Source organism: Hemicordylus capensis, chromosome 2 (assembly GCF_027244095.1).
Source record: "Hemicordylus capensis ecotype Gifberg chromosome 2, rHemCap1.1.pri, whole genome shotgun sequence".
NCBI lineage: Eukaryota > Metazoa > Chordata > Lepidosauria > Squamata > Cordylidae > Hemicordylus > Hemicordylus capensis.
In genome coordinates, this window is record NC_069658.1 from 319,786,482 (window position 1) to 319,801,765 (window position 15,284).

A 15,284-nucleotide genomic window follows, 5' to 3' on the forward strand; every position below is an offset into this window, starting at 1 on the left:
GATGCATTTAGCTTCATGTGCAGCTTGGTGCATAGCAAAGGCCAAAAGGGGGACCGGTTTTGATCAAGCTAAGCTCCCCCAGACCAACCATGAGGTACAGTGAACTCCAGTGACTGTCCACAAGCAAGGCACTAGCTGCATTGTTACCTGCTGCGCAGCAGAGAGCTGCTGAAGAGTAGCCAAAGTTGCTCCCTCAGCAGCACAGGCAGCTTTCGCATCTTGGTAAGTAAAGTTGTACTTTCCTTTGGGAGACTGGAGGTGGAAGACTCCCATTGTTTTGTCTAGGAGAACAGTTATACAATATTGTATCATTACACATGCATTTTGTAGCCTTTCACATGAAGGCACAAATAAGATTTGGAAGGGTAATGTTTGACACTGTCTGACCCAAACAACTGGGTTCATCTCCGAGGGAAGTGGCTTTGGAATCCTGTACAAATATCCCAACCATCTGCAAGCACACATCCTACACTCCAAATAAGTCATGTAACAGGGATGCAATGTTTGATTGATTTGCAAAAATTCTTCTAATTGTCTTACAAAAGATATTGTGAAACATGAATTACTGTGGCAGAAATGGTAATGGAAAAAGAAGACGTGTGATGGGTTATGTGGTGGGCAACAGGCTTAAGATCAGGGGACAAGTGATGTCCCTACCCTTGGGCTGATACTGTGAGTGGCTTCCTTCTTCTTCTTCTTCCTAGAATGCTTTTAGCTCTCTCGCTCTGAGCACCATGCTTCTATAGGTCGCTCTCTGACCAACATGTAACCAGCAGTTAGATACAGGTCTTTTCCTATTATCATGCACTTCTGAATTATCATGCACTTCTTTTCCTATTATCATGCACGTCTGGACTCAAACAGATGAAGGGAGAGAATTGTTGGGGGTAATTGCTTATATAGCAGATTATTTCAGGAGCTAACTCACTCCCATTACAGCAGAAGTTAACAGGGTCTCAGGGGCAACAACTTGTAAATGATAAGCATGGAGATTCATGTAAAGTTAAAACTAATCTATTTTATTCAGAAGTGCATGATAATAGGAAAATACCTATATCTAACTGCTGGTTACATGTTGCTGAGAGAGCAACCTACAGTGGTCCCTCGACTTACGAAGTTAATCCATTCCGAACGCACGTTTGTAGGTTGAAATTTTCGTAAGTCGAAAAGCGCACCCACGGAGGTCTGGAAACATTCGTAAGTCGAGGAAACCGCATCTAAAAATTCGTAAGTCGAGGAAGCCACATCTAAACCGGCAACGACTTCCGGTCATTTTTGTCGTTCGTAAGTCGAAAACTTCGGATGTCGAGTAGTTCGTAAGTCGAGGGACCACTGTATAGAAGCATGGTACTCAGAGCGAGAGAGCTAAAAGCATTCTAGGAAGAAGAAAAAGGAAGCCACTCCCAGGAAGTTCCCAAGTACTGTCTATCCATAGAGTGGTCATAGAGGCAGATATAAACAGGAAAGAGAAAGAGATCCTAACTATCTATCTCTACTCCCAGTGCCCCTAGTGGTCATTAGGATTACTGGTGCAAAAGGTCGATGCCATCAGGAGCTGGATCTCCAACAAGAATATCAACAGACAGACAAAGAAAGCCACCAGCAAATGTTGGGAGGAACAGAGGAAGAAAACCTATATCCAGGCAGAGGCATTGCACTACTAGAGCAAAAGAGGAAACCCCCACTTGCAGCTGAATGGGTAGGCCTTTCTGTTGCCACACAAGGAGTTCTATTTCTCTAGCTAGGCAATTTTAAGGGATATAGCTCTCCTGCCCCATGAGTAAGAAGCCCCCAAGGATTACTGAGGAGAGGATGTTGTTATAAGGACTGCTCCATGGAACAGCTGAAAGTCATAGGAAAGGAGCAAGCACTTGTACCATGGAAATGTAGGTCAGTGCAAATAGCTTCAAGATGGCATTGCCCATTTTCCTCTAAGCAACGGTCTGTGGGTGGGACAGCTTCCTCCAAGCACTGGACTCCATTTCCAGTGTAACCTCCTTTGCACTCACACCTCCGTGCATTCTGCAAGACAAAGGAACTCAGGCATCAAACAGAAGGGCTGCCCCACAGAACAAAAAGATGCAGAAGGCAGGAACCACTAAGCTCAAAACTGATGCAAAGCCAAGATGAAAAACACATCACATATCAGCAAAACCATCTTTTAACTCTTTAACATCTTAGCACATAATAGTAAGAGAAAATTAAGGAGATGCAGCCCCTTTGATCTTCAGAGATGTACATGCCACCAAAAGGTAACAGAAACCAGAATCACAGAGGTGGCACATAAGGAGAAGCCCCATATCTGCTCATGCATCTCTCTCTCCCCCCTCCCCACCTTCAATCCCACAGTGAACAAGTCCCACAAGAAGCCACTTTGGGGAGGCTTTTCAGGTGGCCGTGATGAGCCCAAATGGCCACCTTATTCTTTCCCCCCCATGTAAACTGCTTTGAGAGCTGTTTTTTTAATTGAAAAGTGGTAGATTATTCTTAATAACAATCTGAAGAAGCTCCAGGGTTTCTCCAGCAGTTGGCTCCCCACCCCCCGCCACACACACACTTCCCTTTACAACAAACTCTGTGTGGCATGGCTCTTTTGCCATGCAGGGCCATACTTACAGGGCCTGTGCTGATGCAAATGGCATGCTCACTGCAGTCTCCATTGTTGCCATCTGCACACCTGTCGATAGGGCTGCAGATGTAGCCATCCCCCTGATAGTCTGAGAAGCAGCTACAGAAAGCATCTGTCCCAGCCTGTGTGCAGTTGGCGTGCTCGCTGCAGCCTCCATTGTCTTCACCACACGGGTCAATCTCTACAGAGAGAAAGGGCATGGCAGTCAAGGGTCACCTATTGTTTTTATGTATTCTTGGTCTGACAAGTCGCTTTGTTCTGTTACACCGAAAACAGGATATAAATAATGGAGACGGAGAAACAAACAAACAAGCCTCTGACCCTGCAGCCAGCGCTTGTGGGAGCAAGGCCTGCTGCTTTGGTCCCAGGAGACTCTGGGTGACATGACGACATCAGCTCTGTCAAGGTTGCTGCCCATATTCAAAGGCAGCCCTGACAGGGTAAGGACAAGGCTGTGGTGAAAGCCTTAAAAGGTGCTCTCACGCAGCCGTAGAGGGCTCCTGCCATTGTTTCCAACAGAAGGCGCACTGCACTGCTGCCCAAAAGCACTCCAAGTCTTTGACTATGGGCAGCAGCCCTGGTGGGTCCCTGACCTCAGTGGAGTGCTGCACCTGATGTTGCCCAGGACTTGAGATGTCTCTGTTAGGTTTGAGTAACTTAAGGATATTGGCCTTTTTATTCTACATTCAATGCAGCCCCCTTGTCACAACACTGCGTTTTATTTATATTTACATAAATATAATGGGCTAAGACCATCCTGGGGTCTTGGGATGAAGGGCGGTATGTAGATATAAATAAAATGCAGAGTTGTGACAATGGGACTGTATTAAATGTGGAATAAAAAGGCCAATATCCATACTCAGTTACTCAACAGAAACCCTATTGAAATTAAGTAGTCTTTTAGAGCAAGTCATGAGGAGTAACTTAGTCTGCCAGTGAACCTCTGAATCCAAGCTTCCGGATTTCTAAAAAAGCACATCCCCACCCCTCAAAAATGCAGGCATTCTTTTGCATTGGGCAGATTTGGAAACATGGTCAGTGGTCTATCGATGGTTTAAATAATCAGGGAATGCACTGGGATATATTTCTTCATGCTCCGACTTGATTCTAGAGTATAACTTCATAAGCCCTCTCAGAAACCATTCCCAACATCAGTTCTCCAACTGTAATTTTGGAGCAATAATTATTTTCAGTGAAGCACGCTTTCCAAGAATGAGAGATTATTATTGGACAACATCCTGACTGATGGCGCATCGGTGTTGCATAAGATGCTCTGGTGCTGTGGATGCAGCTAAGGATGTGCACAAACTGCGGTTCGAGCACATTTCAGGAGCAGGGCCCAGGAGCTTTAAGAAAGAGAAGAGCAGCTGCCACCCCACGCAGCTACCTGCTGGGGCAGTGTGCGTCCCAACACCATGCTGACCACAGAAGTGGCGTGTGTGCATGTATGGATGACATGTGCATGCTGACACGGTGCAGGGCTTCTTGAGATATGCAGCAGGAAGCTGCATGGGGCAGCAGAAAGCAGGTGATAACCGGCTCTCCTCTTTCTTAAAAGCTCCCATGCCCCACTCTTGAAATGTGCTCGAACTGCGGTTCATACACATCCCTAGATGCAGTCGACTTACTTAGTACTGACACTCACAGAAGGGGTGGGTGGGTAAATTTCAGTGGTCTTCCCTCCCCCCAGAAGTGCTGTGTCATTAAAAAAGTGTGTCCCATGGGGCTCTACAGCCATAAGGGATATATTTTTGAGTGAAACAGAAGAATTAAGAATGTAAGAAAAGCCCTGCTGGATGAAGTCTGAGGCCTATCTAGTCCAACATCCTGTTTCACACAGTGTCCCACCAGATGCCCGAGAAGCCCACAAAAAGGAGATGATGAAGACATGCCCCCTCTCCTGCAGCTGCTCCCTTGCAACTGGGATTTAGAAGCATCTTGCCTCTGAGCCTGGAGGCAGTCTACAGCCTTCAAGACTTCTGGGGAAAGGGAAAGTTGCTGACTCCAATGAGCACCAGTGCCACAGAAGTCTGGAACTCATCCACAGAACCAGCATATTTCATTAAGCACTGGTGCTTCCTTAGTCAGGATGTCAGCCATTAGTAGTAGTGTTTATATACTACTTTGGCACAAAAAAGTTCTCAAAGCAGTTTACATAGAAAAAGAATAATAAGAAAATTGCTTCCCTGTCCCCAAAGGGCTTACAATCGAAAAAGAAACACAAGGTAGACACCAGCAACAGAGTGATACTGTGCTGTGACCAAGTAGAGATGGTTACTCTCTCCCAGCTAAATACCGAGTAGAATCACCATTTTGAAAGGTGCCTTTCTTTGACCAGTCAGCTTATGCTGGTCTCAGACTGTAATAAATTTGATTTGACCAGTTACCAAGGAGCCAGTAAGGCCCCATCTCACTACAAACTGGTTAACAGTTTGAGACCCTAGGAGATTTGAAAAGATGCTTATACTTTTATTTTTATTTTTATTATTATTATCATCTACATTTTATATCCCGCTCTTCCTCCAAGGAGCCCAGAGTGGTGTACTACATACTTGAGTTTCTCTTTCACAACAACCCTGTGAAGTAGGTTAGGCTGAGAGAGAAGTGACTGGCCCAGAGTCACCCAGCTAGTTTCATGGCTGAATGGGGATTTGAACTCGGGTCTCCCTGGTCCTAGTCGAGCACTCTAACCACTACACCACGCTGGCTCATATGCTTATGTATGTATGTGCTGGCAACACTTGGTTCCCTCCCAGAACTATAACACTGCAGTCTGTCTGTTATTAATGATCCCCCCGCCCCCGCTTGATGCTAAAGGGTTTTCAAAACCACCTGAACATATCAATTGCCCTAATGATTCAGCACAGCTTCCCAATGCTGGATGTATCCCATGCCGTTTCAGTCATACCTTTGCATGTGCGTCCATCTCCCTCAAAATGTAGTCTGCATTCACAAGTATTATTGATTCGGCAGACAGCGTTAGGATCACAGGCTGGTGAACACTTGGCCACTGCAGCAAGATACAAAACAACTCAGGCATATCAGCTAATTCAATTCCATTTTCAGACACATTCCAGGGATTATGTGAGAAATTGCTATATACAATTCTTCTACTAGAATGCATTTTGAAAAGCCGAACAAAAGAAAACATCCTTCTAGCCAAGAAAACGTTTCCTTAGTAAACTCTTGTTTCCTGCTAAATTTTCTCATGGCAACAAACATTCAGGTGACCACAAACATGAAGATAACACCTCATATAAGAGGATGGTACAGCCTTTACCCAAATCCTTATTTCTTCAAATAAGTTTCATTCATTTCCCCCTCCAACTTCTAATGACAATTCCAATGGATAACAATACATTTTCTTTCAAGGAAAAGCAACTCTCTCATTTAGAAAGAGAGATGGAAACACTTCTCTTCTCTTTCCAGTTTATGCAGGTCAAAGCTTGTTATATGACTACAATGGGGCCAGGATGGCACAGTGGCAGAGTTTCCTGTTGGTGTGGGAGAGGGAGGATTCTTTTGCACTCAGTCACAACACTTCCTGGGCTGCCTTTTTGGGACAAGGAACTTTCCCCTCAGGCTCACCCACTTTAGCCCACTGTCATCATGGGAAAGCTGGGGCAGTACGCAATATTCATCTCTAGTACTTGTGGAAAAAAGAAATGGGAAAGCAGAATTATTGTGGAACACTGTTTGGGATGTAAGTTGAGGAGGCAGAAGGATGGGAAGAGGTGACCTGCCTGGAAACATTTTCAGAGTTTCTGCATCTCAAGACTGGTTTATTACAAGTCATACAGTAAGATCAATTTACTCTCCTATCACCAAAGTCGCACACATGAGAATCTTCATATCTGCTTATTCTTTTTACCTCCCATGCTTGCAAAAGGAAAAGGAAAAATCTGATATTGGGGGCCATATTTCTAGACCGAGCTGAAGGTTGTATGAGATGTTCACTGTTACCTATGGCATAAGGGTGGGGAACCTTGGCACTCCAGCTGTTGTTGAACTACAACTCCCATCATCCCCAGCCACAATTGTGGCTGGGGATGATGGGAGTTGTAGTTCAACAACAGCTGGAGTGCCAAGGTTCCCCACCCCTGGCATATACCAATGCTCTTCATTGTAAGGCCCAGGGCCCAGTGGCAGCCCCCATCAACCCTAAGTGTGGCCCCCAACTCACTGTGTATATGAAATTAGAGTTTCCCTTTCTCGGAATGTTTTTAAGAAGGACCTGAAAACATACCTGTTTAATCTGGCTTTTAGTTTATAGTTTTAAAGCTTCGGTTTTTAGAGTTTTTATTGTATTTTTAAATTGTTTTAATCATGTTAATGTTTTAATGGTTTTTAGATTGTGAACTGCCCAGGTACTTTTTTGCATAGGGTGATATACAAATGTGCTATAAATAAATAAATAAATATAGGGCCTGTGTTAAGCTTTGGCCAAAAGGTGAATACTCTGCACAGTCCCCTGGCACTATGCGGAGATGACATATTTTCACCATGCAGTGTTGCACTTTGCCCAGAACCAGGGGGCTTCTTTATGGGCAGTAGAGCCCCTCTTGTGCTCCTGCACCATCTTGAAAGGCATGCACAGAATGCTGGGAAGTGTAGTCCTTGCCACTGCTCTCCCCACAGAGTTCTTAAGAGAGGACTCTGTCTCTTTTAAAGGGCCCTCCCAACACCGAGAAAAGCACAGTACTGTACTGTTTGAAGCTCAGCACAGTGAGGAATGGCTCTCATCTCATACTGAAGGTTTTTTGCCAAAGTGGCTCCCGCTTGAAAAATAACAAAGACCACTGGCATACACACTCATTTCTTTGGTCTTATTATCATCTCTGCTTAAATAGATTTTGCAAAAAACAAAAAAAACCTTGAAAAACCTGTAAACAGAAATATTAGTGGAAGGAGGACAGCACAAACATTGGGAAAACATACAGGATTATTTCAAAGAAGCCCAACTGTGCAATGTAATCCAGGGGTTCTTTTCCAAGGACACCCACTGAGAGAGTGCCAAGGATGCCACTAGCTGTGGTTTCGTTACCTAGTGGGATTTCACAGCGCTTTCCTGTCCATCCTTCACTGCAGAAGCAGAAGCCATCTCCATGCAACCCTTCATTGCATATTCCTTTCTCTGTGCAACTACACTCTACAGTACAAAGGAAAGAAACATCATCATCTTGAGCTAAATAAGAGGATGCTGATTACTATTAAAGAGCAATTTTGGCAAACACTGACTTGTGGATTATGTGTAGACCAGGGTTGTGTGTCAACTGATTTTGATAAGGTATCTTGTGTTTTACCTTTCATCACATAATTCACCAATTGCTATAAGTGTTTCAAAGGGTATGATGAAGATGTTTAATGAAAGAAACCATCTTTTTCAACAAAACCCATCATAAGGCTGCAGACATCCCCACTGAGAACAAGTGGAAAAATAAGTACCCGCGTATGAGAGATATAAAATACTGTAATGAACAATGATATTTTTGCATTTGTTGGCTACACTCATGTACACCTGTGCAGAAAAAGAAGGTGTAATGCAACCATCTGATACTACATATAGGAGCCCTGCTCATGGCAAATGAACCATGAATTGACTGTGATCAAGTTGGAGTAGGAAGACCCAGTGTTTTATTGTGGTTGAAGACATAGCCATACCTTTGCACTCGGGCCCATAGCGACCTGGGGTGCAGTGCTCGCAAGCTGTCCCAAAGAAAGCCGTGCTACAGTTGCATTGTCCTGAGCCTCTAAACCCATCGTTACATGTCCCACGATTACTGCATGGGGCCTCAAGTCCTCCAGGACACACTGAAATGGCAGAACCATAGCATGTTATCAACCAATCTCTTCAGAAGCACCCTCATTGGAACTGCAGTTGCTCTTGAATAGAAGCCTGATTGCCAAGAAGGTCAGATCAAATGAAGCTCAGAAGCTCTTGAAGAAGCCACCAGGCTAAACAGCTAATGATTATATTTTCTTTAATGTTTTAGAGTTAGAAACCACACTGCTAAGGAACCACATACAGCTGACTCTTCTTCCCTTTCCTTCCAAATGTGGGTGGGGCCTATCTTAATTTAAATGCACAGCAAGGCTAAGCACATGACCGCTGGGGTGGGCAGGTGGTGGGGAGAAGGCTGCACCAAACTTACCTTCTCCCTAGATGATCCCTTTATGGTGGTGGGATGCACAGATTGCACTCCCACATGATCCGCACCGTGGATTTCCGAAGGCCAGGACAATGGATATCCCACAATGCACTGCATGAGGAGCATGGTGCATTGGGGGAATCCCCCAGAAGTCAGGCGCTCAAGGCAGCCAGCTCTGTGCATGCTCAGGCTGCACACAGCCCGAGTACCCTTACAACGCTGGTGGTGGAGCAAGAGGTGAACTCGTGCTCTTAACCCTGGCTAAAGTACGATTAGGCAGGTGGGCAGCACTGAGATTGGCCCTGATCCCTGCGCTGCACATGAGCAGCCTAACCCAGGCAGGGCTTCCATAGACTGGGTTAGGCTGCTTGTGTGAATAGCCTTATCACGTAGCACTTTTAGGCCATTTATAAAGAACTAACAATAATAATTGTGGGTGAATATGAGGTTGTTGACACGACCAGGCGGCTGGGGCAGCAGGCAGGGCGGGGCAGGGGGGAGCTTGTGAAACTCACCTTCCCTCCCAGATGACCAATCCCATGTTTCTGAGAGTGCCAACTGCGCTCCCAGATGATCCATGCTGCATGCCTGCAGCACAGAATTCCCGAGATCCCACAATGTGACTCGCAATGCATCGGGGGGGGGGGGGTTCCCCAAGAGACAGGCACTCTAGGCACCCGTCTCTGTGTACTCTGGGGCCAGACACAGCCCCAGCAGACACATGATCCAGTACTTTTAGAACAAACCAAGGTTGACAGAATAAATTGCAGTTGGTGAACTGTAACAGGTTCAGACAGTAAAACTAATGACAGTTAGATGAAATAAACCATGGCTTCACATTACATCTGAACCCGCCCATCTGTAACCAGTCCTTTTTAATGCGTGACTCATGAGGCTTATAGTCCTGTACTCAGAGCTGTCTTTTGTGTTATTTTTCTTAGGTAACAATACAAACATTGATTTCAACCATTCATGTGGCACAATTCCAATTTTATATATAGTATTATAGAAATCAACCAGAAGCTGTATCTCTTCTTCTTCTTCTTCTATTAGCTTGAGGAGCTCAGCTGGTAACTCATCTGCTTTGCTTTTTTAAGCATTCTTCATTGCGTATTCTACTTCTTAGTATGCTATTTCCAGTTCCTGCTCATTACTACTCACTTGATTTTGTTAATTTATGTTGTCATTAAACAGTTCTTTAATGTATTCTTCCCACTTTTTAAGTACTCTTGGTAAGTCCAATTAAAAATTACCCCATCCTTATCTTTTCTCATACCACGTTGTGTCTTCTTTCCTCTGGTCATTTCCCTAGTTTTCTTGTGTACACCAATCATGCTTCCTTTCCAGATCTTCAATTTCCTTGCATCTTTCTGACATATTTTTTAATTTGGCTTCTCTTATTTTCTGCCTTATTAATTTATGAACTTTGCAATATTTATTCACATCTTTTCCTTTATATTTTCTCCTTTCTTCTATTAAATTGAAGATTTCAGAGGTCATCCACCTTTTCTTAGTACAACTTTATTGCTTCTCGATTTTTCCTTAGTTGCCTTTAATAAAGCTTCTTTTATCCCTTTCCATTTCTCATCTACATCAGGGCATACTCTATCAGTCTTCTTCACATTCTGAAAGTTTCATCTGATCTCTTTCTTGATCTCATCTTTGATTCTATCATTCTTGAAAATTTCAATTTTTCTATTCTGTTCCTTCCATTTCTTCATTATTTTCTTCAGCCTGAACACTCCTGCTAGTGGATTATGGTCAGAACCTGGATACATGTCAGCACCTAGACTGATAGCCCTACATTTCTATACCTTTTGTTTATGTAATCAGTTTGGTTTCTTATATTATCCACAGCAGAATTTACAAGAAGCTGGAGATGGATATAAGTGAGACCCAGTTTGGGTTCAGAAATGGAATGGGAACAAGAGAGGCATTATTTGGAATGAACATTCTCATACAAAGATGCCTTGATATGAACACAGACATCGATATGTTTCATAGATTATGAAAAGGCCTTTGATAAAGTGCACCACGAACAACTCATGGAAATACTGAAGAGCAAAAACATCAATGACACAGACCTTCATATAATAGGGAACCTATATTGGCATCAAAAGGCTGTAGTTGATGAAGAAATGATTGAAGAAATCCACATTCAAAGAGGAATGAGACAGGGATGTGTTCTATCACCTGCATTATTCAACATGTGTTCTGAAGCAATATTTACTGAAGCACTTTTTGAACAATGTAATATTATTATCAATGGCAAAATGGTAAATAATATTTGGCATGCAGACAATACTGTCGTGCTAGCAGACATCATAACCGATCTGCAAAATCTTTGGGAATGCATAAACAAAGTCAGTGTAGAATATGGGTTGAGAATGAATTTGAGAAAAACTAAGTACATGGTCATAGCAAAGGACCTCCCATTGCAACAAACCTAAAAATCAACAACACCCAAATTGAAAGAGTTTTACATTATAAATACTTGGGAACAAGGTTAAATGAACACAATTAAATAAACACCAGGATTGAAATGGCATACGTGGCTTATGTAAAAATAAAACATCTCTCTGTAATAGGGATTTCAGTATAGAACTGAAAATTTGTATGGTGAGGTGTTACATATGTTCAGTCTTGCTTTACGGGATGGAAGCTTGGACACTTAAAAAACAGAATATGAACAAACTAGAATCTTTACAGCTATGGATATATTGACGTATATTAAGAATATCATGGGTAGATAGAATTACCAGTGAGGAAGTTCTGAGAAGAATGGCAAAGGAGAAAGAGTTAATTAACACCATTAAGAGAAGAAAACTTGAATGTCTTCGCCATGTTATTAGAGGGGGAAAATATTCCTTACTGCAGTTAATGATGCAGGGAAAGATTAAAGGAGGAAGAAGTGTCAGAAGACAAAGAACATCCTGGCTGAAAAATTTGCAGGAATGGTTTGGATGCACATCCTTACAATCTTTTAGAGCAGCGGCAACCAAAGTCAGAATAGCGTTAATGATAATTAACCTCCAATAGGAGATAGCACCTGAAGAAGAGAAACCAGCCCTTACGAAACATTCTCTGAGGTGTCCAATAGATATTAAATAAAGGTTTATGTTGTATCAACCTCATTCTTAGATCAAACAAAGCATATTTCATGGCCTTCAAAGTTGTTCACAATTGATTTAAAAGAAAAGGATATTCAAGTCCATTCTTCCAAAGGTCTTAAATATAATTAATGTCATTCTTAATTGTTACTCTGGCCTATTTTTGGACTATGTTAGCTTGTACTGAAAAGGAACAATGTACCCGAAACGGAACCAAATGGAAAATCTAACATTTTGCTGTGTACTATGAAAGACTCGAGCAGAGGCCATACTTAGAAGAGAGGGCTTCTAAGTATGGATGTGTGCACAGCACTTCCAGTCAGTGAAACAATGGGGTGGCAAGGAGGTACACTGCCACCCCGCTAGACTATTTATACACAAAGCACCAGAGGAGGAAGTGCAGTGTGTGTGTGTGTGGGGGGGGTAAGTGCACTCTTCCCTATCCTTAAAGCTGCCCCGCCCCCGCATTCAAACTGTTTCGAACATGGACATTTCGAACCTGTTTGGGATTCTACAAATAGAACACCGAACAGGTTCGTGCACATCTCTAGCGGGTGGGGCAACAGGAGGACAGGGGGAAGGCTTCCCAATCCTTATCTTCCCCCCAGATGCTCTGCACTCCCACATGGTCAGCCCTGCTCTGTGCAGTGCAGAACAGGGCTGATTGCTCTGAGGCTGGGACTTGTCCCAGCTGCCAAGAATATTCACCTTGTTTAAGAGGTTTAAGGTTGTTTAAGCTGCTTTGGCAGGTTTGCCACTGAAGCTCCACCAGGAGCTGGATGGCTCCCATGGGTTCTCACAGGCAGCCAAGCCTGGGCTTAGATGCCCTAGCCCAGTCTTGGCTGCTTGTGAGAACAGCCTCATTCTCGGTGGACCAACTTGCCATAAGAAAAATATTAGTTTATATACAGCCAAAAATATGAAGAAGGTATAAGAATTGGCAGATCCCTTAAAAAGTAAGTCTTGATTTCAAATTAATCTTAATTACATTTATTTTACCCCCCAATACTCAAGGGAATCCTCGACCACCAATCTTCAATTGCATCAAAAACTTCACAAAATTTAAACTAATTGGGAAGGTTTTCTAGAGATTATCATGCAAAGTAAATAAAAGAATCCAGACATCATCTGAAGCACCAAACCCTGTAGTTAACCATGTTCCTAGAACTTAAAGGCATCAAATCATATTTACCCCAATTTACAGACTATCCAGATAAATTGCCAAACCTCTGAAATAATGAAATAAGATTAGGAATTCAAACCTCTGACTTATCAATAAAACATAAGGTGTCATCCACATATAGAACCAACTTATACCCAACTCTTCCTAGTGTAATACCCTTAATATCTTCTCATTTTCTAGTGGCACATGCAAAAGATTCAAGCACTAAATTAGGAGAGGGGAAGAGAGGAGATAAAGGGCATCTTTCACAGGTGCGCTAACCTAACTTGATTAAAGGAAACAATTCCATTAGTAAAGACATGTGAATATGAAGCCATATAGAACATACTAAACCAAAAATCTCTGAGGAAATCCAAACAAGACACACTGCAAGAACCCCAAATGAACTATATAAAACTAGCCGACCCTGCTCAGAACATCTGTGCGCTCTTTGGGGCCGGTGCTTACCTCTCCCCCTGCTTCTGCCCCAGTCTCTGCTTTCGGGCCCAGCCACCTCTCCTCCCCACTGCCACTTCTGCCCCCACCCCACTTTCTTTCCCCCTTCCTGGGCCTTGCCTCTGTGGCAGGCCAGGCCCGCCACCTCTGGCCTCCACGGCCAGGCTGCCACCGCGGCAACCAATCCTCCTGGGTGCGCCTCAGCCAATCAGGCGTGTCCACCGCCCACCCAATGAGCTGGGCTCCGGGACGAACATTCCAAGGCACACCCAGAAGAATTAATATAATAGATGCTTTCTCTGCATCCAAATACAGGTGTACCTTGCCATTCGCAGACCCAACACCTGCAATTCTATATATCCGCGGTTGGGTAATTGACACCCGACCTTGGCATACGTAAGGGAAAAAAGATTTAAAATGGTTAATTAATTAACCCCGTTAATTTCCGGGGTGGCCGGAAATGACCTCTGAGGTCATTTCTGGCCACTATTTTAAGGAAAGGAACCATTTTGTGGCTCATTTGTTTTTTAACCCCCGCCCCCATGAAAAATCATAGGAAAATGGCAGATTTCAGATTTTGGGGGAGCACTGCGGGACAGCTGCAGCCCCAAGAAGCATGATAGGGCAATTTATTTCAATGATTTCTGCCCTTTTTTGCCTTTTGCAGCCTCTAGGAACCTAACCCCCTGCCGCCACCATTCCCATTGACTTAATGCCCTGTTATCCACGGTTCAGTTATCCGTGGTGTAGTGGAGAATGGAACCTCCGCAGATAATGGGGTTCATCTGTAAAGAGATGGAACAATTTGATGTAAGAAGAGCAAAAAGTAGACCCCATCCCCCCACTACAGAGACATCAGGTTTCCTTACCCTGGCAGTCTCTTCCATAGTGATTTGAACAGCATTCAGGTATCCACTTGGTGCTAAGGCATGTTCTCTTGCATCCTTCAGAGGGCACCATAATAGGACCATAATAGGACCATCTGCTCCCCATGCGTGACTGCTGTGGCCAGGACAACCTTCTATCAAAAGAGTCATACCATGGATTTCTGGAAGGTCCATGTTCAAGATAAACACAATTCTGCTTTGCTCCCTATAGGAAAAGCAACAAACTTAGTATATGGGTTTCTAATTTTCTCTTTCCATTTCGAACCGGATGCTTAAGAGGGTACTCCTTGATCTGCCCAAAAGACAGATTAACAGACCTCTCTGGCTGCCTCTCTGCTATAGAACAACAGTAGGAGGGGCAATTTCCAGGGAAGTAGTAGTGCTAAACCCTCCCTGCTACTTCCCCCTTCTGGCTGCCCTTACCCAGTTAATGGGATCACTCGCATGAGCCAGAGGAAATGCAAAGAAGCATCATTGTGTTTCGATTTTTCTATTTAAAATAGCTGCTGAATAGTGGCCAGTCCAGATTGTCAAGGGTTGAGTGGTAAAGTGGTAACGAATGGCTGTGCTTGGGTCCAACAAACTGTGCTAAAATGTCTGTGCTCCCCCAACAAACACGAAGCTAGGCAGGAACCAGACTACAGGAGAACATCCAGGAGGTGGCTGGGTTACTGACATCTCCATTGTTAGAGTGATAGGCCCATTCTTGTGAGAAATCCTGGGACTGGAGGTTTGTGAGAGGAGAAGCAGTTGTGAGATGGAAGTTCCTTCTCCCAGCATAATTGCAGAGCCCTATTGAGTCCTGAGTCGGATTGCCAACTATGGACTTATAGAGGACTTTTGACTATTTTAGGGACCAAACACCATTTTTGCATGTGATGTGGTGTACGA

General features: G+C 43.7%; 1 protein-coding gene across 1 annotated transcript in view; it reads right to left on the reverse strand.

The window, feature by feature from the left end:
- Positions 1 to 15,284, reverse strand: part of STAB1 (stabilin 1) — a 165,357-nt gene that overhangs the window by 11,789 nt on the left and 138,284 nt on the right. Inside the window, exons 55-61 of the mRNA XM_053300133.1 lie at positions 14,376 to 14,598; positions 8,291 to 8,440; positions 7,674 to 7,778; positions 5,538 to 5,639; positions 2,617 to 2,810; positions 1,878 to 2,022; positions 148 to 281 (exon numbers count right to left, since the gene is read on the reverse strand). Of these exons, the coding sequence (XP_053156108.1) occupies positions 148 to 281; positions 1,878 to 2,022; positions 2,617 to 2,810; positions 5,538 to 5,639; positions 7,674 to 7,778; positions 8,291 to 8,440; positions 14,376 to 14,598 (1,053 nt within the window). The remainder of the gene's footprint in view (positions 1 to 147; positions 282 to 1,877; positions 2,023 to 2,616; positions 2,811 to 5,537; positions 5,640 to 7,673; positions 7,779 to 8,290; positions 8,441 to 14,375; positions 14,599 to 15,284) is intronic.